This window comes from Oscarella lobularis, chromosome 20 (genome assembly GCF_947507565.1).
Source record: "Oscarella lobularis chromosome 20, ooOscLobu1.1, whole genome shotgun sequence".
NCBI lineage: Eukaryota > Metazoa > Porifera > Homoscleromorpha > Homosclerophorida > Oscarellidae > Oscarella > Oscarella lobularis.
This window is the reverse complement of record NC_089194.1, coordinates 238,081-262,489: the sequence shown is the minus strand read 5'-3', so window position 1 is coordinate 262,489 and position 24,409 is coordinate 238,081. Positions and strand designations below refer to the sequence as shown.

At 41.8% G+C, this 24,409-nt stretch overlaps 2 protein-coding genes and 1 long non-coding RNA gene across 26 annotated transcripts; all 3 read left to right on the top strand.

Annotated features, from left to right (window-relative positions):
* The first annotated feature begins 13 nt into the window (after positions 1-13).
* Positions 14-928, top strand: LOC136199088 (uncharacterized). The gene is made up of 3 exons (XR_010672960.1): positions 14-447; positions 515-754; positions 810-928. It is a non-coding gene; the product is annotated as an uncharacterized lncRNA (long non-coding RNA).
* A 1,389-nt stretch (positions 929-2,317) lies between these two features.
* LOC136199112 (complement C3-like) lies at positions 2,318-11,308 on the top strand. Of its 10 annotated transcripts, none has more exons than XM_065989235.1 (45): positions 2,318-2,459; positions 2,508-2,562; positions 2,611-2,656; positions 2,798-2,863; positions 2,923-3,112; positions 3,167-3,814; positions 3,874-4,060; positions 4,110-4,287; positions 4,339-4,397; positions 4,514-4,531; positions 4,587-4,635; positions 4,684-4,763; positions 4,812-4,854; positions 4,909-4,993; positions 5,048-5,162; positions 5,213-5,428; positions 5,478-5,627; positions 5,675-5,839; positions 5,900-6,118; positions 6,169-6,324; positions 6,382-6,438; positions 6,488-6,542; positions 6,605-6,655; positions 6,715-6,873; positions 6,922-7,057; positions 7,107-7,335; positions 7,412-7,624; positions 7,768-7,819; positions 7,868-7,921; positions 7,972-8,424; positions 8,471-8,546; positions 8,599-8,752; positions 8,804-8,893; positions 8,950-9,145; positions 9,206-9,399; positions 9,448-9,603; positions 9,671-9,730; positions 9,788-9,900; positions 9,951-10,050; positions 10,099-10,179; positions 10,231-10,345; positions 10,398-10,505; positions 10,558-10,623; positions 10,677-10,747; positions 10,795-11,308. In XM_065989235.1, the coding sequence occupies exons 6-45, from the start codon at positions 3,756-3,758 to the stop codon at positions 11,185-11,187; spliced, it is 5,211 nt and encodes a 1,736-aa protein (XP_065845307.1). In that variant the 5' UTR covers positions 2,318-2,459; positions 2,508-2,562; positions 2,611-2,656; positions 2,798-2,863; positions 2,923-3,112; positions 3,167-3,755; the 3' UTR covers positions 11,188-11,308. The 10 variants fall into 10 exon arrangements, with proteins under 10 accessions (XP_065845307.1, XP_065845306.1, XP_065845308.1 ...); XM_065989234.1 differs by having other exon boundaries at positions 2,611-2,660; XM_065989236.1 differs by having other exon boundaries at positions 2,611-2,863; positions 3,167-3,296; positions 3,418-3,814.
* Positions 11,309-14,241: 2,933 nt separating this feature from the next.
* LOC136198844 (complement C3-like) lies at positions 14,242-23,963 on the top strand. Of its 15 annotated transcripts, none has more exons than XM_065988900.1 (50): positions 14,242-14,301; positions 14,350-14,639; positions 14,746-14,834; positions 14,917-15,050; positions 15,097-15,151; positions 15,200-15,263; positions 15,386-15,467; positions 15,532-15,722; positions 15,777-15,889; positions 16,011-16,139; positions 16,194-16,399; positions 16,459-16,645; positions 16,695-16,872; positions 16,929-16,987; positions 17,107-17,124; positions 17,179-17,227; positions 17,278-17,357; positions 17,406-17,448; positions 17,498-17,582; positions 17,637-17,751; positions 17,803-18,018; positions 18,069-18,224; positions 18,272-18,430; positions 18,487-18,705; positions 18,759-18,914; positions 18,973-19,029; positions 19,081-19,135; positions 19,198-19,248; positions 19,325-19,465; positions 19,513-19,642; positions 19,689-19,920; positions 19,997-20,209; positions 20,351-20,402; positions 20,451-20,504; positions 20,559-21,011; positions 21,060-21,135; positions 21,181-21,334; positions 21,386-21,472; positions 21,523-21,718; positions 21,778-21,971; positions 22,021-22,176; positions 22,237-22,296; positions 22,354-22,466; positions 22,517-22,616; positions 22,666-22,746; positions 22,798-22,912; positions 22,965-23,072; positions 23,122-23,187; positions 23,240-23,310; positions 23,358-23,963. In XM_065988900.1, the coding sequence occupies exons 11-50, from the start codon at positions 16,341-16,343 to the stop codon at positions 23,748-23,750; spliced, it is 5,187 nt and encodes a 1,728-aa protein (XP_065844972.1). In that variant the 5' UTR covers positions 14,242-14,301; positions 14,350-14,639; positions 14,746-14,834; positions 14,917-15,050; positions 15,097-15,151; positions 15,200-15,263; positions 15,386-15,467; positions 15,532-15,722; positions 15,777-15,889; positions 16,011-16,139; positions 16,194-16,340; the 3' UTR covers positions 23,751-23,963. The 15 variants fall into 15 exon arrangements, with proteins under 15 accessions (XP_065844972.1, XP_065844975.1, XP_065844981.1 ...); XM_065988903.1 differs by having other exon boundaries at positions 15,314-15,467; XM_065988909.1 differs by having other exon boundaries at positions 15,200-15,467; positions 16,011-16,063; positions 16,120-16,139; positions 16,284-16,399.
* The last annotated feature ends 446 nt before the right edge of the window (positions 23,964-24,409 follow it).

Sequence of the window (24,409 nt, the reverse complement as noted above, 5' to 3'; positions counted from 1 at the left end):
CCCAGCACGTATGCCAGTTCAGAAACAAGCGTCCACCGACTTCAATTGTAAAATTGTGGACCCGAGTGTAGCTTAGCGTCATGTACACAGCGTATGCTACAGAAAACAGCCAAAGGATAAAAAGAATTGCACTGGTGGAGTGCTTTGAGGTAGGACTAATGGAGCAGCAAAAGCAGCCAACGATCTCCCTTAAAGCAAAACTTGAAACTGCTAACCACAACAGAATCATCATCGAAATAGAAATGTTAGGCAAAATGTGGACGCCGTAGCAGAGGTTCTTTGTAGTGTCAGTAGCTTCGTCGCACCAACTGGTCACCAGTTGCGTTGTAACGAGAAAAACAATTTTTCCAGTTGCAAGAAGAAAGTCGGACGCCGCCAAGTTGACGAGAAGAAGAGACACGGACGAAGTACGATAACGAGAATACCGGCATCTTGCAGCAATCACAAGTGCGTTTAGAAAAATGGCCGAGATGGCAAGTGCCCAGAAAGCCGCTTCAACTCCTGTCTTTTTTAGCGTGGAATACTTGAACTCTAAAAATTGAACAGTCGAGCCGTTCAGTGGCGGGCAAAGAAAAGCACTGCGGTTGCTTACGTTCATGGCAAAGCTGGACTGAAACTTTGTCTAAAGTGTAACTTCGTACTGAGCACTTCTCACGAAAAGTTCCTTAGAACCGGACATGAAAAGCGAAAGAGCTAGCTCAGTGTATATAGAGACCAAAAAGCGTTGAACACCCTAACTATGAAGCTTCTAAATGTAATACTGTACTTTATTTATGTCTCTGTGGAATATTTATTTCACCTAAATTTAGGGTCTCCTAAAATATCAGGCTACAAAAGAATGAGACTGCGAATCATGGCCTAAAAGCAACGCTGACATGTCTCGATAGAGGACTTCCTCTTCCGTCACATACATGGATATCTCCAACAGAAAGTTCATTAATTAAGCTAAGCGCAGCAAGCGCATCTGCGGATGAGCAAGGCATAGTCGCAAGTACTGTACAAGTACTACGCGACCAATAGAAGTGGAGCAGATGGTGGTGGTACGTTTACGTACACAGCGAGCTACGAAATAGGAAACTACATGCCAGTGCCCATGCTATGGTATCCGGCAAGACCTGCAATAATTGAAACTTTTCAGCAACTAATCTTTGCAAAGAGAAGCCAAGAATAATTAAGCTAAATCCAACGACATCACTGATCAGATAGGGGCTCTGCGAATCAAATTGCCTCGAGACAGCATCGGATGTGTGAAGTTTTGGGAGTCACGTCTTTGTTTGGATATCCTTGAGCTACGCAGGCTGTCTGTGTCGCAATATGTACGTTCGTTCCTACGGAAAAATCTAATAATGTCTGCCTGATTTAATTCGATCTCGCCTTCACCGCTACTGAGATCGAACGTGCAATTCGTCGTTGAATAAATAACGCAGTTTTCGGCTGTCATAGAGCGCTTTTTCGACTTCGGGTGAGGGGCATATATATATATATATATATATATATATACGGGAGGTTCGAAAGAAACCAGCTTCATCGGCTCCTTCGAGCAAGAGGTACACCCTTTTCGCCAGTAAAACGGCGAGGGAAACCGAGTGAGAACGCATTCGATCGCCGAGAAAGACAGTGATTGCCGCGATGGGAGCGGATTCGGACTCGATCAGTTGAACAGTTTATATCCCGGATATGTTCGAAAAAAGTCGTGTTACCAGGTTTTCGATTGCTTTTCACCCTCCTCAGAGGATGCATTCAGTTACCACAATGCACAAGCGTTCCGTGAAAGCCGACAACTGTCAGTCGCTTCCCTATTTCTTCAACGACGAGCCACGTACGACAATCGCGCGACCGGCATCATCATCGACTTAGCGTCTAATAGCTTTGTCTGAAACGTATTGTTTTCTCAGTGAAATACTGGGCGAGCTTAGCGCAAGTTGAGAGCGTGAACTTGAAGGTAGAGACCACATTTCTTTTCAGCCATGGTGACATATTTATCATATTTGCATAGGAACATAGTTCTGAAAAATGGTAAAAGCGGTGACATGTAGAACGCGCGTGCAGTCGTGCGAGTTCCTAAACAACATCAAATGAACTAAAAGAAACGTAGAATTTCTCCTCCTAGGTATACATGTATGTGTCCAGCTGTCTTGTATATTGCTTCAACTCATATTCATGAGGTACTAAAACATCAATGGAGTAAGTGCGACCGTGAGTAGAAGGGGAGAAAGCCAAAGGCATCTAAGGCGAGGAAGATCCTGAGGAAAGGAAGAAGGAATATAAGCGGACCTCATTAATAATAATTTATTTAATCGTGTTATTGTCTTTTTAGGTTTCTATTGCATCTGCTTCAAAGCACACACATTGAAAGTGAAACCGGAAATTGATTGAGACTAAATGGAGATGTTCTTTGCTACGAAAGCCACATTGGAAAAGTTCCTAGCTCAGTCCTGTTCAAAACCGAACCCAAAAAGGTAAATATTTAAAATCAATAGTGTTTTTTGTTGACCATTGTGCTGTAGCAGCTCTTAAGTCTATTGGACCCAAAGAGACTATAAGGACGATTTCAAACAGAAGGCGAGAATCTATTCAAGTATGTTTATTTGTTTACTCCTTTCTTTTCAGAACCTCTGAGCAAACCATTTCCAACTTGTTCGGTGACTCTCTTGTGGTAGGTAAGTTAGATCGAACGGTTCTTTCTTAATTTGCGTGACCCCTAGTTGTCATTGCTTTGTAATCTCGTATGTCAATATGTGTTTCACGCGTTTCCTTTTTATTTACGTTTCGTTCAGTATATAGCTTCACTTGTTAGTGACGACATTCTATGTGAGCGTCAGTAGTTTGGGCTGGAACGCCTGCTGTCTGTTTGCAGTTGCAAGTAAAATTCAAACTGATCATTTTTCTCCGCCGTTGCTCACAATTTTGATCTCTGTCTAGGTGGACCTTGGGAACTTTATTGTATCAGAACTCTTCTATTTCGTCTGAGCTTTGTCGAGAAATGAAAAGGTTCTCTCTTGCGTACAACAGCCTAAAATAATACGGATGGTGGCGTCGATATGACGACACTTTGGGGCACTAAGACACATCGCGCTGCGTTTCTTGAGATACATGCACTGCATGGACGAGTGTGAGATTATCTCCCTATGTAATACAGGGCTAATACTGATATTCCTCTTTCTAGAATGCATATGCTATTGTCTCCAGTAGTATTTCTTTTATGTTCTCGAACAGCCTTATCAGTGAGTCAAGTCTCCGTTTATATTCGCGTCACTGTAGCGCTCAGCCAGAAGACATTCAGTCGTTGTGATGAGGTTTGTAGACCCTTTTACGTTCTCGGATACTCCACACCATGCCTGAAAGGGTCTGCGAACGCTTGGCTGCCTACGCGTCGTAGAGTCGTAATGTGATTGATTTGTTGATTATCTCTGTTAGATTCGCGTGAATAAACGTCAGCTATTTAGACGTGGAAGTTCTGTGACGAAAAGGTTGAAATTATGAAGACTTGTGCTGTTCAAAGTGTTTGATTCTTTGTTCGAACAAGGAGCAGCCGCTAATCAACACGTGAGATCCTATGTGGGAGATACGTGCCCCGCCCTATATTCGCCAACATATACTGTTCTTAGTTGCATTCGTGTACTTCCTTGCCTAAACGCGTTTTCTGGAAAAATTTCTTTTTGACTCGACGTCATTTTCGTTTATCTCAACTCTCCAGGCTTGTAATACAAAGCTACTCGACCGGGAGGAGGCTGCGAGGAGAAACCAAGCCAAACATGTTGGGGAAGTTGTGTGCTCTTTCTTTTCTTGTTACAGCAGCTATTGGGAATGTGTGGTAAGCGTCTTTGCAGCTTGTCGTGCCATCTTGGAGATCTAGTTTTTCCTGTTTCTTAGTCCCCCGAAGTACGTCATCCTTTTTCCCGAAGTTTTGCAAGTTGGAATTGAGCAGACGATAGCCGTTTCAGTCTTTGGCGAGCAGGCTCTCCCGGTCAAAGTCCAAATCGAAACGATTGACGGCTTTGTCATAAACGGATCAAATTTCATCGTTGTGGCTAAAGGCACCAAAGAGTTCAAGCTCAGAGTAAACAGAGGAGTTTTAGTATGACGGCTTCAGACGATTTTTCCTTTAGATTCCTTGCATGAACGTCACCGAACCGATCGAGGGAGGGACCCGTTACGCCTACGTCAAGGTTATAACTAATCCTCCCAATTGCCCTACGAATGAGAGACGACGCGTCGTGCTGAGCTTCAAATCAATGTCAGTTTTTCTGCAGACTGACAAACCTGTCTACAGAAGAGACGATTATGGTACAAATCGTTCTGTATGCTGTGTTTCTACAAGCAGGACTCTCTTTTTAGTGAGAATTCTCGTTGCTGCTGTAAAACCAGACCATACGCCTTTGGATGATCACACAGAGGTACTGCTTAGCAAATGACTCTTTAGCCTCGCAGAGCTTTGTGCTTAAAGATAATAGAGCTCTTCTCTCTGAGGCTACCTACAATTGTTCCTAATTTAATTTCTTTTTTATTTTAGGTTATTTTTGACATCAAGGTAAGTTCACTTGAAGTCTATATGATCGCAGTATTGTCAGTGCACGGACATGTAGAATCCGCAAGCTTTGACTATTCATCGTTTTGTTCTCAAGACTGCCTCAAGTACTAAGTCCAGTGCATTTAGTACACTTGTAGGACCTGAGCTTTTAGAATTTTATAAGCACTCACTCAATCTTGGACGTGACCCTTTGGTTGGACAATGGATTATTCGTGCTAAATATGGCTGCAAGGTTGATTAAGTATTCCATGTGTTGCGCAGAACTAATATACATAATTAGAATAGCGTGATTTTAGATTTTCCATTTCAAGTTGAAGACTTTGGTATTCTATATTATATGGACTAATTATATTTGCCTTGACGTAGTATATTGTTAGTTTTGCCAAGATTTGAGGTTCTGATCACTCCACCTAAAATTATCAGTGCGGTGTCTGACCACATCGTCGTTGAAGTGAAATCCATGTATTGCTCTATGTTCATATTCTAAACTAGTTCGTTTAGCACAATCTGTTCTAGATACACCTATGGAAAACCTGTTGTAGGTAGGCTCAACGTCACGTTAGGAGTAGCTGAGAGGAACTCCTCTTTGGTTCAAACATTTAGAACAGAGCTTTTTGAAATGACAAGCAACGTAAGCAGTTGGAAGACGTTCGAAATAAAAAAAAAGGAAATTGATCTTAGGATAAAGGAATGAAACAGCTGACCTTTCCTAATGACGGTTACGGAGTCTTTCCGGAGGGAAAGTTGCTTTACATCTATGCTGAAGTAACCGAAAGAGCTAGCTATATAAGTCAAAGCAATAAAGATAAATCAGCGGTGTTTACTGCCGTTCCCATCTTACTTGATTGCAGTCTGTCAAAGTCTTTCTACGCACCTCGTCTGCCTTACGAACTGAAAGTATACACTGTCTAAACGAATGCGCGCGCAAGTGTCTAATTTTTTTTAGATTCAGGCAAAATACGCCAACGGAGAATCAGCAGCCCAAAAAGTCATTAAGATCACTGTTGGCGGTAACGAATTGCTTCAGGCTACTGATGAAAGTGGCATAGCATCTTTCCTGCTCCACATTAACACGCCAAGAGAAATAGTTTTCAGAGTGCGCTCAAAATTATTTTCTTTTACTTATGCTGATCGTACTCCTAGGGCAGCGTAGAAAGTCAACTGGAAGAGAAATTGTGTCAAGTACGAGCATACCAAACGTCATGCAGCCACTACATTGTAGTTACGACACGAACTCCAACACCATTTAAAAAAGGCAGTCTTGCAACATTCGAAATTGTCAAGGGAGAAAATAATGCAAATGGCGAGGTATAATGAAACACGTCATTTGTTTTCTTGTGGTCATTGTGGTTTGTTTGTTTGTTATAGTTTGATTTTCACGTCGTGATAATTTCTTGCGGAAAAGTTCAAAATACGTTCACTGCAAGAAACGCGATGGGGCCGATATCGTCGTTTCAAGTTAAAATTGATTCATATTTCTGTGAAACGGTGTGCGTTGCTGTCTACTACGAAACCGAGTGCAACGGAAAATCTGCTATCATTTCGGATTTCTTGTGCGCCGAAGTTGAAGATAGCTGTTTCAGTGATGTGCGTTACAAGCCGATTAGTTTCACATGTTGATACGTAGTTCTTTGTAGATACGGCTTCAAATTCATGCTAGAGATAACGTTGTTCGACCGGGACAGGACGTGCCGCTAGAAATAACTGCGAGGGCGTATTCCAGCATCGCCCTTTTGGCGGTCGACGAATCACTCTACCTAGTTAACAATAAACGAGGAGTAACAAAAGAGAAGGTAAATAAGATTAATGGACTGGTCTTGCGTGTTTCACTTTAATAAAAAATTTTCTAGTTTCATTACGACATGTCATGTGATTACCAAATAAATGGAGTAGAAGGAGTTTTTAGTGTAAGCAGAGTAGATAGCAAAAATTCATGTTCACGTTCTTTTTAAAAAGTCTATAGGGCTGACGTCTCTCAGCAGCGGAATCATGTCACCTGTGGCTCGTGACAGTAAGAAATAATAATTCTTGATTTGTGAAAGGTCAGCGTAAAGCAAACAAAATATTTTTCAGGTGAAGAATGTTCGAAATCTCGCAGAAAGCGAGATGTGTCACCTAAGGAAGGTGAGTTCGTAGTAAATAATATCTAATCGGTTTATATTATTAAGCTTTTTGTTATAAAGTAATAGACTTGCACGTAGATTCAAGGTCCGAGGATAGGACCGGACGAGAAGACAGCAACTGTGAGCTTCTTGCAAGAACCAGGGAACTTGCTGCAGCAGGATTGAATCTATTTCGTGACGACGTCCACGTATTCTTAGAAAGTTTCATTCCTAAAGAAGGTAAAGCGATCGTCTTCTTAACAAAATCTATCCACTTGAGCTCATTAGAAAGGAAGCTGCGAAGAGGTCGAAGTGGTAATTTGCAAGATCCCTATTCAATATTGATAAACGAAAATTCTGACTTTTTTGACAAACGGACGTATTTTCCTCACGTTTGGCTATACGACCATGAAATCATGACTGAGTAATCCAAAGCCCTTCCCAATGGAATGCGTTCAAATTTTTTGTTTTAGACGACAGGACAGTTATCCTCTAACTATTAGCGTTCCGAGTACCATTAGTGATTGGAACATTCGAGGATTTTTTCTTTCGGAACAAGGATTTTGTGCTTCAGATCCAATTCGCTTGAGAGCGTTTAAGACGTTGTTTGTGGAATGTCGCCTACCCACTTTTCTACGTAGGCTGGAGCAAGCTACAGTAGCTTGTACGATCTACAATCACAGGCAATTTTCGAATTCAAAGGTATTTGGATGTCTAAGATGGGCTTGTTCTACGAGCTCTTGTATTACTGTAAGCTAATGACAAATGGAAAATGCAGGTGTGCCTGAGGCTTCTAGTAACGAGAGAGGACGTATGCACAACTGCTGGATCTGGTGAATCAACCGATGCCATATGCTTTTCTATGGACCCGCTGGGTACCAAGACGGTGCTGCTTCCAATTGTTCCGCTTAGAAAAGGAAAGTTGAAACTACAAGTTCGCCTGATCACTGAATTTGCAGGAGAAGATGTTGAAACATTGATATTTGTCAAGGTAAGTGTGGAACGGTTGCATACGTGTTTTTTAAAAAAGTGTATTACTTTGCTTTAGCTTGCGTTATGTACTAAAGTGCTTTTTGAAAACTCTTTATCTTTATCTTACTGACATTGATTAACTAAATCTTTATTCTAATGTAGCCTGAAGGCACCGCTAAAGAATATTCTTTAAGCGCTGAGCTGGATCCTCAAGGTAAATTCTCAAAGCCGTCGATTAAGTAATCGGCAATGCTTTTTTTAGAAATTAATTCTGTTTCTACGAAAGATTGGTGCACGTCTTTAGTCGGTGCTGAAGGTAAAATAAATTTTTGTTAAAAGATTCAAACAAGTTTCTTTTGGTTGTAGACTTTCGTAAGGGTTACTGCTACAGAGGCTCTTCTCACTTGTCTTATGACCAAAGCAAGAACTGTTCTGGAAAAATAATTGCCGAAAAGCTTTCAAAGCGAGATTGCTGTGGCAAACTAATCGACAAATTTGCCGTGTCGTGGTCTGACGGAAATCACTGCGAGCTCTGTCCGAAACGGCTCTATGAGCGCCAGTGCGACGCTATTGGCAGGAAGAAACAGATCAATACTTTCTATATTCGATTGCCAGAGACCTACATTTTCGGCTCGGATAGAGCTTGGCTCTCGATCACAGGAAATTATTTTCTTGGTAGTCTGGGCAATACTGAGAGCTGGATGCAAGAGCCAGACGGATGCGGGGAGCAGTCAATCGCGAGCTTGGCATCCCAAATTGCTATAGTTAGACGCTTGCCGGCAGAATTTCGGTATACATCAATCGAGGCAATACTAAAAGGTAAAACGTTTAATAGGAAAATGTCAAAATAATAAATTTAAAATAGGATATCACTCTCTGTTAAATTGCCGATCGCTAATGGGAGTATTTGCAAAAGATCGGCGATCGCCTGCTTCAACAATGTTAGTATACTCGATTTGATTTACAGTTATACATTATACATTATCATTTTAGGCTAAGCGCTTTTGCACTTCAAACGTTGTGTGATGCAAGAAGCGATGTCGCAATTGATGACGCCGTCACACAAAGCCTTGTTAATTTTCTGGCAAATAGGCAAACTCAAAGTGGTGTCTTTTTTGAGTCTGATTCCTTTTCTACGGATGTGACAGTACGTTCTGCAAATTTTCCTTATATTCAACGAACTTGTAAACATTCACAGAGTGATGATAGACAAGCGTATGTATCTGCTTATGTTATAAGCGGAGCGTTAGAATGCTGCCATGCACCGAATCATCCTCTTTTTGCCCCGGTACAGACAGCGTGATTGACATAAAAAGGATGTGATTTATCTAGACAATCTTTTAGAACGCTGTTACGGCCTTTTGCAAAGGAGTTCAATTTTTGGAGCTGTCGGTGGAAAGAGATCTTCTCAGAAGACGCGTTACAAAAGCCATTGTCTATGGTGCTCTGGTCAAAGCGTGCACAACGTGCCGCCTCTGCCAGTGCAGAGCTGATATGCTGACCAAAGCAAGGCATATTCTAAACGTAGTGTCTGCTGTCCGTAAGTCTATTCTTTGCCATTCAGATTTCTTGAAATGTAAATATAATAATTGCCTATAAGGAGACGACGGATCAAGGTTTTGGCCGTCAGACGGAGCGTCCTCTTATGACATTGATACGACCTCTGTTGAAACGACGGCGTATGCGTTATGCGCATTTGTTGACGACGAAAGAATTAAAGAAGCAAGGCCTTTGGCAAAGTGGTTAAACGGTGAAGGAACAGAAGTTGAAAATTTTCATCATAAGCCAAATCGGGTGCGATCACTTTAATAGCAGCGTTCAAATCTAATTTGATGCTTTTAGGTCTCGGTCGCAGCGCTAAGATGTCTTTCTAAGTTTGCTAGCAAAATGTCGTTTGAATGCGATCTAACAGTTAGCGTAACAGCATCAGGAAACAATTTTCTTGCTAAGGTGTTTCGAGTTAACGACTCCAATAGCGACTTAATTCAAACATTGGAGGCAAGACAGTTCTCTTTTACCTCTTAAGGTTTAAAAGACTATTTGAGTATTTTTATTATTTCTCCAGCTTCCTCGCAATGACATTGTCAAAGTAGAAACAACAGGGAGCGGTCTTGGAATTGTTCAGGTGCTTTCTTAATGCGTGTGCATCTAATCGTTCTATGTGTCGAAATTTTCTTTGAAGGTGCATGTTAAATACAACGAAGTAATAACCAGAAATGACAAATGCAAATTTAATTTGTCGGTTTCCTCTCACTACTTTTTCAGTAGCGCAATTGCATTGAGTGTTTGTGTTCAGTAAGTTTCCGTTTCGAAATCGCTGAAACTATTTCTGCATTCCTTCAAAGATACCTTGGTGACGTGAACATGGACGAAGTGGTAGTGGAAGTTGATTTGCCAAGTGGTTACGTTGCTTGCAAGGAGGGCCAAGAAAATTGCCTGAAAGAGGTAGATTTTGCTTTCGGACGTACAGCCTTTGCATAACATAACGTTCAGCTCAAAGAAACTTGGGGAAAATCTAATTTTCTTCGATCTGTTGAAATATCAGGACGAGGCGTGATATTTTACTTTGATCAGGTAAAATTCAATAACCTTTTCTTGTTTTCAAATACTTATTTTCTGCTATAGATTGGTTCATCACTTGATCAACAACGTACGTGCTTCACATTTCGAGCAATTCGTGAGTACGCGGTTAGAAGTCTTACTCCTGTTAGTGCAAAGGTCTATTACAACAACCGCAAAGGTTAGTAAATAGAAGTGAAGTTAGCTTGAAAACCTTCGATGTTTTTGTATAGATCAAAGCTGCACCATTTTCTACAATTTAAACAATGAATCACCTGATTTAGCTGTACTCTGCAATGAACCTGAAGCTGGTCGCGAAACGTTTTGTGTCTGCGGTGCAGGTGATAGCATGGAGCGAAGGTCTTGCTAAAGGCTAGTTAAATAAAAATGTAGGCCGTTGTCCGAAACTTGAGCCTATCATGAACAGGCTCTGCAACGCATGCTTGCACCACGACTACGGTATAATTTTTATATAAATGTTCTAAATCCGGTATAGGGCTTACCTCTTTTAGTGTATCGTGTTGAAGTTCTCAGAATTGTCACTAAAGGTGAATGGCAGAAGATCATAGTGAAGCTAGTAGACGTAGGTTTTTCTGATGTCGACAATGGTTGAAAAATTTTCTTCTCTAGATATTGAAGCACGGAAATCGTTATTTTAATCGAGGTGCTAGAATAACGCTCTGGATGCGACTAATCTGCTCTCGATCACTGCCTTTTCAAATTGGGAAAAGTTATCACGTGCAGGGAGAAGACGGTATCAAATTTGTTCTTGACCACTCATTTCACGTAGAAAAATGGCCTGAAACACTGTCTGCTTGCACGAAAGCTAGAGCCCAGTGCGAGCAAGTAAAGTGTGAAGAGAAGAAAAACGATAAGAGGAGAAGGTGTCTAGACAAATGCGAAGATGCACACCGAGACTGCAAGAGCGGACTTCGTCAATTTTCCAAGTACGTCCGTAAACTGAAAGATGAAAAGGCAGCGGATTGCGAAATGCCGCTAGACAAACTTTGTCCCCAAACTTAACTTTGGCTTTAGCTGTTAACGTTGCGTAGAGTGTGGTAGTTTCCACGTGTCTGTTCATTTTTAGATTTTTCCTCTTTACTTTTTTGTTTTTTTGTTCAATTTCGTGGAGCAACAACAGTCTGATGTAGAGCCTGCGTTATAGTGTTCTTGCAATTTACGCTTTTGTGCGTGGGTAAGATTAGGGTTAGCGGGTAGATTAGGGTTAGGTTTAGGGAGAGGAGATTTAGCCAATTGAAGCTAATCAAACACCTCATCGTGCTTGCAGACCGGTTGTAGGGCGACGCGCTTATAAAAATATCTCGTAAAATTTGCAAAAAGCTCAACTAATGAATTTTTGCAGATTTGCGCGAGAAAAATGAAACTAATGTTTATTTTAGAAAACCCTTATATTTGAATACTGAATCTGTGTAGTTGTTGAAATGTAAGAAAAAAGTATCGATGTGGGGGTGGTCGGAAAAAAATTTTTCGTAGAGAGCTCGCTCGAAAGAGCAAAGTTAATCCTTAGTACATCCGGGAGACTTAAGATTACGCAGCCGACACAGGCTGACAGCGTGGCAAATATTTGCGAAGCCAGCGAAATAGAGAGCATCGCGCTTGCTTTTCATAGCTCTCGCTGCGATGGAGAATGCTTTTCAGGTATAGGGATCGCGAATATCACACTATTTTCCTTCGACCACACGCCCCTCTTGAAAAACGCCCCTATGCTTATCTCTCTCGCCCTTCCTTTCGCCGGAAATCGTTCACATGTTTTTCTCCTGCGATTTCGAGAGATCGATTTGACCGGGGCCCCTTTAGGCTGAGAGCGATGAAATATCGACGAAAGTCGACGGGTTTCCTCTATCTATGATGCCATCGCTGGAACAGAATTTAATGTTGAGGGCGATGTTAGAATATTAACAATTAACAGTACGTTTTTTAGTGTTTTGAAAATCTTATTCACTACTTCAATGCGGGGTGCCGAAGAAAATACGCATACACAGCAAATCCATTCATTTTCGTTAGCGCTACTGTAGTTCCCAAGAGGAAAGATGACTCCTTCGTGTATTACTTTCATCTGTAAATATTGATGCGGTTTCATCCACTAAACTTGTGGGATGAAAGCGGTGGTCTCTTTCACTCAGAAGGCAGTTACAGCTAAGTCCAAAAAGGTTTTGCCAGCATATCGCTGTCAGTACAGTAAATAGAAGAGGGGTCAACAGAGCTACAGAAATAATCGAAAAATCAGCAGCTATGCCAAGATTCGTCGCATAGCTGCGCTGCAGAAGGTCACCAAGTTCGTCAGCATTCAAAACTAGAAGAAAGTTCCAGGCGATTTGCACAAAAACGAGTGGCAATTCAACCAAAATTGCCGTCATAAGAGTCCATCCAAGTCGACTTCGAAACTGGGTTTCTTTCGCTTTTGCAGTACAGTAGACGACGATAACAACGGTCAAGTATAAAACAATTACAGCAATCACAATTGCAGCGTAGAAGCTCATAAGTATGAGATCTCTGCGCGCAGCAGCTTCGTCGCCTGATGGGGCCATATCGTATGCCCAGCACATATGCCAGTTCAAAAACGAGCGTCCACCGACTTCAATTGTAAAATTTTGGACCCGGCTGTAGCTTAGCGTCATGTACACAGCGTATGCTACAGAAAAAAGCCAAAGGATAAAAAGAATTGCACCAGTGGAGCGCTTTGAGGTAGGACTAATGGAGCAGCAAAAGCAGCCAACGATTTCCCTGAAAGCAAAACTTGAAACTGCTATCCACATCAGAGTCGTCATTGAGATAGAAATGTTAGACAAAATGTAGGCGCCGTAGCAGAGATTCTTTGTCGTGTCAGTAGCTTCGTCGCACCAACTGGTCACCAGTTGCGCTGTAACGAGAAAAACAATTTTTCCAGTTGCAAGAAGAAGGTCGGACGCCGCCAAGTTGACGAAAAGAAGAGACAGGGGCGAAGTACGATAACGAGAATGGCATCTTGCAGCAATCACAAGTGCGTTTAGAAAAACGGCCGAGATGGCAAGCACCCAGAAAGCCACTTCAACTCCTGGCTTTGTTAGCGTGGTATACTTGAACTCTGAAAATTGCACAGTCGAGCCGTTCAGTGGCGGGCAAAGAAAAGCACTGCGGTTGCTTGCGTTCATGGCAAAGCTAGACTGAGACTTTGTCTAAAGTGAAAATTCGTATTGACCACTTCTCACGAAAGGTTCCTTGAACCGGACATGAAAAGCGAAAGAGCTAGCACAGTGTATATAGAGACCAAAACGCGTTTTACACCCTAACTATCAAGCTTCTAAATGTAATACTTTATTTATGTCTCTGTGCAATATTTATTCCACTCAAATTTAGGTTATCCTAAAATTATCAGGTCGCCAATGAATGAGACTGTGAATTATGGCCAAATGAAACGCTGACATGGGATTTCCTCTTCCGTCACATACATGGATATCTCCAACAGAAAGTTCATTTAGCGCAGCAAACGCATCTGCAGACGAACAAGGCATAGTCGCAAGTACTGTTCGAGCGACCAATAGAAATGGAGCAGATAGTGGTGGGACGTTTACGTGCACAGCAAGCAATGGAATAGGAAACTATGCCAGTGCCCATGCTATGGTATCCGGTAAGTCCGTCAATAATTGAAACTTTTTAGCAAGTATTCTTTGCACAGTGACGCCAGGAATCATAAAGCTAAAGAAAGCTAAATCCAAAAACATCAGATAAGAGCTAGCTCTGCGATTCAAGTTGAATGCGTAGCTCAAGGACAACCTAAGCCATCTGTGACCTGGATGCTTGGAAACCACGTTGTAACCTACTATAATGACTCGATGCTGTGTATGTCACAATGTGTACGTTCGTTCCTATGGAGAAAACTTATATTGTCTGCCTGAGCTAGTTCTCGTCTACCTGAGCTAGTTCTCGTCTACCTGCATGCCTTCACCGTCACTGAGATTGTCCGTGCACTTCGTCGTTGAAGAAATAACGTAGCGAATAGCAGTTTACGACTGTCACAGAGCGCTTTTCGACTTCGTGTGAGGCGCACATACGGGAGGTTCGAAAGAAACCAGCTTCATTTGACTCTTCTAGCCGGAATTACACCGTTTTCGCCGGTGAAACGGCTAGTGAAACCAAGTGAGAACGCATTCGATCGCCGAGAAAGGCAACGACATGCCGCGATAGGAGCGGATTCGGACGAGATCAGTTGAACTGTTTATATCCCGGATAAATTCGAAGAAAGTCCAGTTACCAGCTTTTCGATCACCCGCTCAGAGGATGCAATGCATTTAGTGACCAATATGTAAAAGCGTTCCGTGAACGCCAGTCGCTTCTCTATTTCTTTATCGACGAGCCAACGACACTCGCGCCGGCATCATCATCGACTTAGCGTCGAGTAGCTTTGTCTGAAACGTATTGTTTTTCCAGTGAAATACTGTGCGAGCTTCGCCCAAGTTGAGAGCGTGAACTTGAAGGTAGAGACCACATTTCTTTTCAGCCATAGTCATTTTTGCATAAAAAGAATTTCTCCTAGGTATGTGTCTAGCTGTCTTGTATTTGCTTCAACTCATATTCGTGAAGTACTAGAACATCAATGGCGTAAGTGCGACGGCGAGTAGAAGGGGAGAAAGCCAAAGTCGAGGAAGATCCTGAGGAAAGGAAGAAGGACTGTAAGCGCACCTCATCAATAATAATTTATTTAATCATTTCATTGTCTTTTTATGTTTCTATTGCATCTGCTTCTTGTGGCAGTTGTAGTACGTAGCAGTGACAAAGCCCACGCATCTAAAGTGAAACCGGAAATTGATTGAGACTAAACGGAGATGTTCTTTGCTACGAAAGCCACGTGGGAAAAGTTCCTAGCTCAGTCCTGTTCACCCAGAAAGGTAAATTTTTAAAATCAATAGTATTTATCGTTGACCATTGCTGTAGCAACTCGTAAATCCATTGGACCCAAAGAGACTATAAGGACAATTTCAAACACAAGGTGAGAATCTATTCAAATATGTTTATTTGTTTACTCCTTTCTTCTCAGAACCTCTGGGCAAACCATTTCCAACTTCCAGAGTCATTGCTGTTCGGTGACTCTCTTGTGGTAGGTAAGTTTAAATTGAACAGTTATTTCTTAGTTAATTAGCATGACCCCTAGTTGTCATTGCTTTGTAATCTCGTATGTCAATATGTGTTTCACGCGTTTCCTTTTTATTTACGTTGCGTTCAGTACATTGCTTCACTTGTTAATGACGACATTCTATGTGAGCGTCAGTAGTTTGGGCTGGAAGGCCTGCTGTCTGTTCGCAGTTGTAAGTAAAATTCAAACTGATCTTTTTTCTCCGCCGTTGCTCGCAAATTTTGATCTCTGTCTAGGTACACCTTGGGAACTTTATCGTATCAGAACTCTTCTATTTTGTCTGAGCTTTGTCGAGAAATGAAAAGGTTCTCTCTTGCTTACAACAGCCTAAAATAATCCGGATGGTGGCGTCAATGTGACGACACTTTGGAGCACTGAGACTCATCGCGCAGCGTTTTTTTGAGATACGTGCACTGCATGGACGAGTGTGAGATTATCTCCCTATGTAATACATGGCTAATACTGATATTGCTCTTTCTAGAAGGCATAGTATTTCTTTTATGTTCTGGAACACCCTTATCAGTGAGCCAAGTCTCCGTTTATATTCGCGTCACTGCAGCGCTCAGCCAGAAAACATTCAATCGTTGTGATAAGGTTTGTAGACCCTTTTACGTTCTCGGATACTCCGCACCATGCCTGAAAGGGTCTGCGAACGCTTGGCCGCCTACGCGTCGTAGAGTCGTAATGGGATTGATTTGTTGATTATCTCTGTTAGATTCGCGTGAATAAACGTCAGCTCTTTAGACGTGGAAGTTCTGTGACGAAAAGGTTGAAATTATGAAGACTTGTGCTGTTGAAAGTGTTTGATTCTTTGTTCAAACAAGGAGCAGCCGCTAATCAACACGTGAGATCCTAGGTGGGAGATGCTTGCCCCGCCCTAAATTCATCAACATCTTAGTTGCATTCGTGTCCTTCCTTGCCTAAACGCGTTTGCAGGAAAAGTTTCCTTTTCGACTCGACGTCATTTTCGTTTTTCTCAACTCTCCAGACTTGTAGTACAAAGCTACTCGCCGGGGGAAGGCCGCGAGGAGAAACCAAGCCAAACATGTTCGCGAAGTTGTGTGCTCTTTCTTTTCTTGTTACAGCAGCTATTGGGAATGTGTGGTAAGGGTCTTTGCCGCTTGTCGTGCCATCTTCGAGGGCTAGTTCTTCCTGTTTCCTAGTTCCCCGAACTACGTCGTCCTCTTTCCCGAAGTTTTGCAAGTTGAAATTGAGCAGACGATAGTCGTTTCGGTCTTTGGAGAGCAAGCTCTCCCAATCAAAGTCCAAATCGAAACGTTTGACGGCTTTGTCATAAACGGATCAAATTTCGTCATTGTTGCCAAAGGCACCAAGGAGTTCAAGCTCAGAGTAAGCAGAGGAATTTTAATATGACAGCTTAGGGCCCTTTTTCCTTCAGATTCCTTGCATGAACGTCACCGAACCGAGCGAGGGAGGGACACGTTACGCCTACGTCAATGTTATGACTAATCTTCCCAAATGCCCTACAAATGAGAGACGACGCGTGGTGCTGAGCTTCAAATCAATGTCAGTTTTTGTACAGACTGACAAACCTGTCTACAGAAGAGACGATGACGGTAAAAATCGTCCTGTAAGCTGTTTTTCTACATGCAGAACTAACTGTCTCTTTTAGTGAGAATTCTCGTTGCTGCTGTAAAACCAGACCATACGCCTTTGGATGATCACACAGAGGTGCTGTGTAGCAGATGACTCTTAAGCCTCGCAGAGCTTTGTGCCTAAAAATAATGAAGCTCTGCTCTCTGAGGCTACCTCCAATTGGTCCTAATGTAATTGTTTCTTTCCTATTTTAGATTTTTTTTGACATCAAGGTAAGTTCACTTGACGGTAGAATGACCGTAGTATTTCTGTGCACTAATATCTAGAATCCGCGAGCGTTAACTGTTCATCGTTTTGTCGTCAAGACCGCCTCAAGTACTAAGTCTCCAATGCATTTAGTATACTTGTAGAACCTGAGCTTTTAGCTTTTCATAAGCACTCACTGAATCTTGGGCATGACCCTTTAGTTGGAAAGTGGTTTATTCGTGCTAAATATGGCTGCAAGGTTAATTAAGTATTCCATGTGTTACGCGAAACTGAATTACATAATTAGAATAGCGTTATTTCAGATTTTCAATTTCAAGTTGAAGACTTTGGTATGTTATATAGACTACTTATATTTGTCTTGATGTATTTTATTGTTAGTTTTGCCAAGATTTAGGGTTGTGATCACCCCACCTAAAGTTATCAGTGCGTTTTCTGACCACATCGTCGTTCGAGTGAAATCTATGTATTGCTCTTTGTTCTTATTCTAAGCTAGTTTGTTTAGCACTATCTATTCTAGATATACCTATGGAAAACCTGTTGTAGGTAGGCTCAACGTCACGTTAGGAGTAGCTGAGAGGAACTCCCCTTTGGTTCAAACATTTAGAACAGAGCTCTTTGAAATGACAAGAAACGTAAGCAGTCGGAAAGCGTTTGAATTGAAATCAGAAAGAACTTGAGTTTAGAATAAAGGAATAAAACGGTTGACCTTTCCAAATGATGGTTACGGAGTCTTTCCGGAGGGAAAGTTGCTTTACATCTATGCTGAATTAACCGAAAGAGCTACCTACATAAGTCAAAGCAATGAAGATACATCAGCCGTTTTTACTCTCGTTCCCATTATGCTTGATTGCAGTCTGTCAAAACCTTTCTATGCACCTCGTCTGCCCTACGAACTGAAAGTATACACACTGTCTAAACGAATACGCCTGTACGTGTCTAATTTTTTTAGATTCAGGCAAAATACGCCAACGGAGATTCAGCAGCTCAACAGGACATTAGGATAACTGTGGGACACAGCGGAGAGGAATTTGTTCAGGCTTCTGATGAAAGGGGTATAGCATCTTTCCGGCTCCAGATTAACACGCCAAGGAATATAGTTTTCAGAGTGCGCCCAAAATTATTTTGTTTTACTTATGCTCATCGTACTCTTAGGGCAGCGTAAAAGGTCAACTGGAAGAGGAAGTGTGTCAAGTACAAGCATATCAAACGTCATGCGGCCACTACATTGTTGTTACGAATCTAACACCGTTTAGAAAAGGCAGCCTTGCATCATTTGAAATTATCAAGGGAGCAAATAATGCAAATCGCCAGGTACAATGAAACGCATGCTTTTCGTGGTAGTGGTCATCGCGGTTTGTTTTATGTAGTTCGATTTTCACGTCGTGATAGTTTCTTGTGGAAAACTTCAAGATACTTTCACCGAAAGAAACACTTACGGGCCGATATCTTCGTTTCAAGTTAAAATTAATTCATTTTTCTGTGAAACGGTTTGCGTCGCTGTCTATTACGAAACCGAGTGCAACGGAAAATCTGCTATCATTTCTGATTTCTTGTGCGCCGAAGTTGAAGATAGTTGTTTCAATGACGTGCGTTACAAGCCGATTAGTTTCACATGTTACTCCACATGTTTCTTTTGTAGGGACGAGTTCAAATTAATGCTGGACATAACATTGTTCGACCGGGAGAGGACGTGCAGCTAGCAATAACTGCGGGGGCGTATTCCAGCATCGCACTCTTGGCGGTCGACGAATCACTCTACCTAGTTAGCAATAAACGAGTAATAACAAAAGAGAAGGTAAATAAGATTAATAGACTGGTCTCGCGTGTTTCGCTTTAATTAAAAAATTTTCTAGTTTCATTACGACATGTCATGTGATTACCAAATAAATGGAGTAGAAGGAGTTTTTAGTGTATGCCGAGTAGATAGCAAATAGTCACGTACACACGTTCTTTTTAAATAGTCTATAGGGCTGACGTCTCTCAGCAGAGGAATCATGTCACCTGTGGCTCGTGACAGTGAGAAATATTAATTCGTGTCTAGTGTGAGGTCAGCGTGAAGCAAACAAATTATTTTTCAGCTGAAGAATGTTCGAAATCTCGCAGAAAGCGAGGTATGTCACCTAAGGAAGGTGAGTTTGTAGTCAATAATGCATAATCGGTTCGTATTATAAGGCTTTTGGTATAAAGTATTAAACTTGCTCGTAGGTTCAAGGTCCGAAGATAGGACCAGACGAAAAGAGAGCAACGGCGAGCTTCTTCCAAGAACTAGGGCACTCACCGCAACGGGATCGAATCTATTTCGTGACGACTTCCGCGGATTCTTAGAAAGTTATATTCCTAAAGAAGGTAAAGAGATCGCATTCTAAACAAAATCTATTGCTTGAGCTAATTAGAATGGAAGCTGCGAAGAGGTCGAAGTGTGGAAGATCCCTATTCAATTTTAAACGACGCAGATCCTGCCTTCTTAGAAGAACGGTCGTATTTTCCTCACGTTTGGCTATACGACCATGAAATCAGGACTGAGTATTCCAATGTTCTTCCAATTTTATGCGTTTAAAATTTGTTTTAGACGAAGCGAAAATATATCTGTAATTCTCAACGTTCCGATTACTATCAGCGAATGGAAAATTCAAGGATTTTTTCTTTCGGAACAAAGATTTTGTGCTTCAGATCCGATTCTCTTGAAAGCTTTTAAGTCATTGTTTGTGGAATGTCACCTACCCACTTCACTACGTAGGCTGGAGCAGACTACAGTAGCTTGCACGGTCTACAATCACCGTGAAAGTCAATTTAAATCAAGGGTATTTAATTATCTAAGATGGGCTTGTTCTACGAGCTCTTGTATTACTGTAAGCTAATGATAAATGAAAAATGCAGGTGTGCCTAATTCTTCTATTACCGAGAGAGGACATATGCACCACTGCTGGATCTGGTGAATCAACCGATGCCATGTGCTTTTTTATGAACGCGCCGGGTACCAAGACGGTGCTGCTTCCAATTGTTCCACTTAGAAAAGGAAAGTTGAAACTAAAAGTTCGCCTGATCACTGCATTTGCAGGAGAAGATGTTGAAACATTGATATTTGTCAAGGTAAGTGTGGAACGGTTGCACAGGTTTTTTAAAAAGTGTATTACTTTGCTTTAGCAAGCGTTATGTACTTTAGTGTTTTTTTGTAGACTCTTTACCTTGATCTTACTGACATTGATTAACTAAATCTTTATTCTAATGTAGCCTGAAGGCACCGCTAAAGAGTATTCTCTAAGCGCTGAGCTGGATCCTCAAGGTAAATTCTCAAAGCCGTCAATGAAATATTCGGCCATGCTTTTCTCAGAAATTAATTCTGTTTCTACGAAAGATTGGTGCACGTCTTTAGTCGGTCCTGAAGGTAAAATGAATTGTTGTTAAAAGATTCAAACATGTTCCTTTTGGTTCTACGTAGACTTTCGTAATGGTTACTGCTACAAAGGCTCTTCTCACTTGTCTTATGGCCAAAGCAAGAACTGTTCTGGAAAAATAATTGCCGAAAAGCTTTCAAAGCGAGATTGCTGTGGCAAACTAATAGACAAATTTTCCGTTTCGTGGTCTGACGAAAATCACTGCGAGCTCTGTCCGAAGCGGCTCTATGAGCGCCAGTGCGATGCTATTGGCAAGAAGAAGCAAATCAATACTTTTTATATTCGATTGCCAGAGAACTACATCGCCGGCTCGGATAGAGCTTGGCTCTCGATTACAGGAAATTATTTTCTTGGTAGTCTGGGCAATACTGAGAGCTGGATGCAAGAGCCAGACGGATGCGGGGAGCCGTCAATTGCGAGCTTGGCATCTCAAATTGCTATAGTAAGACACTTGCCGACGGAATTTCGGTATACATCAATCGAGGCTATACTAAAAGGTTAAAAAAATTAATAGGAAAATGTCAAAATAATAAATTTAAAAATAGGATATCACTGTCTGTTAAATTGCCGATCGCCAATGGGAGTATTTGCAAAAGATCGGCGATCGCCTGCTTCAACAATGTCACTATATTCGATTTGATTCACAATTTTACATTATCGTTTTAGGCTAAGCGCTTTTGCGCTGCAAACGCTCTGTGATGCAAGAAGCGATGTTGCAATCGATGACGCTGTCGTACAAGGCCTTGTTAATTTTCTGGCAACAAGGCAAACTCAAACAGGTGTCTTTTTTGAGTCTGATTCCTTTTCTGCGGATGTGGCAGTACGTTCTGCAAATTTTCATTATATTCAAAGATCTTGTAAATATTCACAGAGTGATGTACAAGCGTATGTATCTGCTTATGTTATAAGCGGAGCATTAGAATGCTGCCATGCGCCAAATCATTCCTTTTTTGCCCCGGTACAGAGCGTGATTGACAAGGGTGTGATTTATGTAGCCAAATCTTTTAGGACGCTGTTACGGCCTTTTGCAAAGGAGTTCAATTTTTGGAGCTGTCGGTGGAAAGAGATCTTCTTAGAAGACGCGTTACTAAAGCCATTGTCTATGGTGCTCTGGTCAAAGCGTGCACAACGTGCCGCCTCTGCCAGTGCAGAGCTGATATGCTTACCAAAGCAAGGCATATTCTAAACGTAGTGTCAGCTGTCCGTAAGTCTATTCTTTCCCATTCAGTTTTCTTGAAATTTTATATAATAATTACCTATAAGGAGACGATGGATCAAGGTTTTGGCCGTCGGACGGAGCGTCCTCTCATGACATTGATACGACCTCTGTTGAAACGACGGCGTATGCGTTATGCGCATTTGTTGACGACGAAAGAATTAATGAAGCAAGGCCCTTGGCAAAGTGGTTAAACGGTGAACGAACAGAATTTGAAAATTCTCATCATAAGCCAAATCGGGTGCGATCACTTCAAAAGGCAACGTTCAAATCTAATTTCATGCTTTTAGGTCTCGGTCGCAGCGCTAAGATGTCTTTCTAAGTTTACTAGCAAAGTGTCGTTTGAATGCGATCTAACAGTTAGCGTAACAGCATCAGGAAACAATTCTCTTGCTGAGGTGTTTCGAGTTAACGATTCCAATAACGACGTGGTTCAAACATTGGAGGCAAGACAGTTCTCTTTTACGTCTTGAGGTTTAAAGACTATTTGTGTAATTTTTATTCAGCTTCCTCGCAATGACATTGTCAAAGTAGAAACAACAGGGAGCGGCCTTGGAATTGTTCAGGTGCTTTCGTACTGCGTGTGCGTTTTATCGTTTTAAGTGTCGAAATTTTCTTTGAAGGTGCATGTTAAATACAACGAAGCAATAACCGGAAACGAAAATTGCAAATTTAATTTGTCGGTTTCCTCTCAATACGTTTTCAGTAGCGCAATTGCATTGAGAGTTTGTGTTCAGTAAGTTTCCGTTTCGAAATCGTTGACACTATGTCTGCATTCCTTCAAAGATACCTTGGTGACGCGTACATGGACGAAGCGGTAGTGGAAGTCGATTTGCCAAATGGTTACGCTGCTTGCAAGGAGGGCCAAGAAAATTGCCTGAAAGAGGTGGATTTTCTTTTCTTACGTACAGCCTTTTGCATAACATAACGTTCAGCTCAAAGAAACTTGGGGAAAATCTAATTTTCTTCGATCTGTTGAAATATCAGGACGAGGCGTGATATTTTACTTTGATCAGGTGAAATTCGAAAACCTTTGTCGGTCTTCAAATACCTATAGGCTGCTATAGATTGGTTCATCACTTGATCAGCAACGTACGTGCTTCACATTTCGAGCAGATCGTGAGTACGCGGTTAGAAGTCTTACTCCTGTTAGTGCAAAGGTCTATTACAACAACCGCAAAGGTTAGTAAATAAGAGTGAAGTTAGCTTGAAAACCTTCGATGTTTTTGTATAGATCAAAGCTGCACCATTTTCTACAATTTAAACAATGCATCACCTGATTTAGCCGTACTCTGCAATGAACCTGAAGCTGGTCGCGAAACGTTATGCGTCTGCGGTGCAGGTGATAGAGCGAAGGTCTTGCTAAAGGCTAGTTATAAATAAAAATTTAGGCCGTTGTCCGAAACTTGCGCCTATTATGAACAGGCTCTGCAACGCATGCTTGCTCCACGACTACGGTATAATTTTTTATATAAATGCCCCGAATCTCCGATCGGGCTTTATCTTTAGTATATCGTGTTGAAGTTCTCAGAATCGTCACTAAAGGTGAATGGCAGAAGATCATAGTCAAGCTAGTGGACGTAAGTTTTTCTAATGTCGACAATAGTTGAAAATTCTTTTTCTGCAGATATTGAAGCACGGGAAGCAGGACTTGAATCGAGGCGCTAGAATAGCGCTCTCGATGCGACTAATCTGCTCTCGATCACTGCCTTTTCAAATTGGGAAAAGTTATCACGTGCAGGGAAAAGACGGTATCAAATTTGTTCTTGACCACTCATCTCACGTAGAAAAATGGCCTGAAACACTGTCTGCTTGCACGAAAGCTAGAGCCCAGTGCGAGCAAGTAAAGTGTGAAAAGAAAAAAAACGATAAGAGGAGGTGTCTAGACAAATGCGAAGATGCACACCGAGACTGCAAGAGCGGATTTCGTCAATTTTCCAAGTACGTCCATAAGTTGAAAGAAAAGGCGGCGGATTGCGAAATGCCGCTAAACAAACTTTGTCCGCAAATTTGGCTTTAGCTGTTAACGTTGCGTAGAGTGTGGTAGTTTCCACGTGTCTGTTCATTTTTAGATTTTTCCCTCTTTACTTTTTTTGTTTTTTGTTCAATTTCGCTTTGTGGAGCCACGACAGTCTGATGTAGAGCCTGCGTCACTAAATGGTTTTTTATAGTGTTCTTGCAATTCAGTATTGTTCTGTCAGCTCGGCATATGACACGTCTTTGATATGAACGAGTCACCCATACCCATAAGAGGAATATGAGTGTTCCTCTATCGTTTGGGTCGCGGAAGGACAGAGCGAAAGTCTGGGTAGGTCCTGTGAAGTCTTACGCTACCCATAAGGAGCTGAAGCGGCTCTTCTCCTCGTACGAGTCGTCTATCGAGAGCGTCGTAATACCTCGGAACGGAAAAACGTCGAGAGGCTATGCCTTGATATATTTTTTATGACGAAAAGACAGCTGTATACGCTCAAAGAGCGCTGAATGGTACGCTGTTCCTTGGGAGCCCGATCAAAGTGAAATATGAGCCCAAAAGTAAACGCGTTCTCTGGTTGTCAGTTTAGTTCGAATATAAGGGACTTTTTCAGGTGTCGCGAGCCCACCGACGTCCTCGAATAAGTTCTCAAAGCCGCCTTTTGGGAAGCATTCTGAGAAGTCACCGTATGTCAATATTTTTTTAGT

What these genes read in the sequence shown, in the direction of transcription:
- LOC136199112 (XM_065989235.1), top strand. Translation starts at nt 3,756, where the DNA reads ATGTTGGGGAAGTTGTGTGCTCTTTCTTTTCTTGTTACAGCAGCTATT. An exon ending in GAGGAGTAACAAAAGAGAAG is followed by an intron (nt 6,325 to 6,381) that starts GTAAATAAGATT and finishes AAAATTTTCTAG; the next exon opens with TTTCATTACGACATGTCATG. An exon ending in AAACATTGATATTTGTCAAG is followed by an intron (nt 7,625 to 7,767) that starts GTAAGTGTGGAA and finishes ATTCTAATGTAG; the next exon opens with CCTGAAGGCACCGCTAAAGA.
- LOC136198844 (XM_065988905.1), top strand. Translation starts at nt 16,341, where the DNA reads ATGTTCGCGAAGTTGTGTGCTCTTTCTTTTCTTGTTACAGCAGCTATT. An exon ending in GCAGCTATTGGGAATGTGTG is followed by an intron (nt 16,400 to 16,458) that starts GTAAGGGTCTTT and finishes CCTGTTTCCTAG; the next exon opens with TTCCCCGAACTACGTCGTCC. An exon ending in ACGTGGTTCAAACATTGGAG is followed by an intron (nt 22,177 to 22,236) that starts GCAAGACAGTTC and finishes ATTTTTATTCAG; the next exon opens with CTTCCTCGCAATGACATTGT.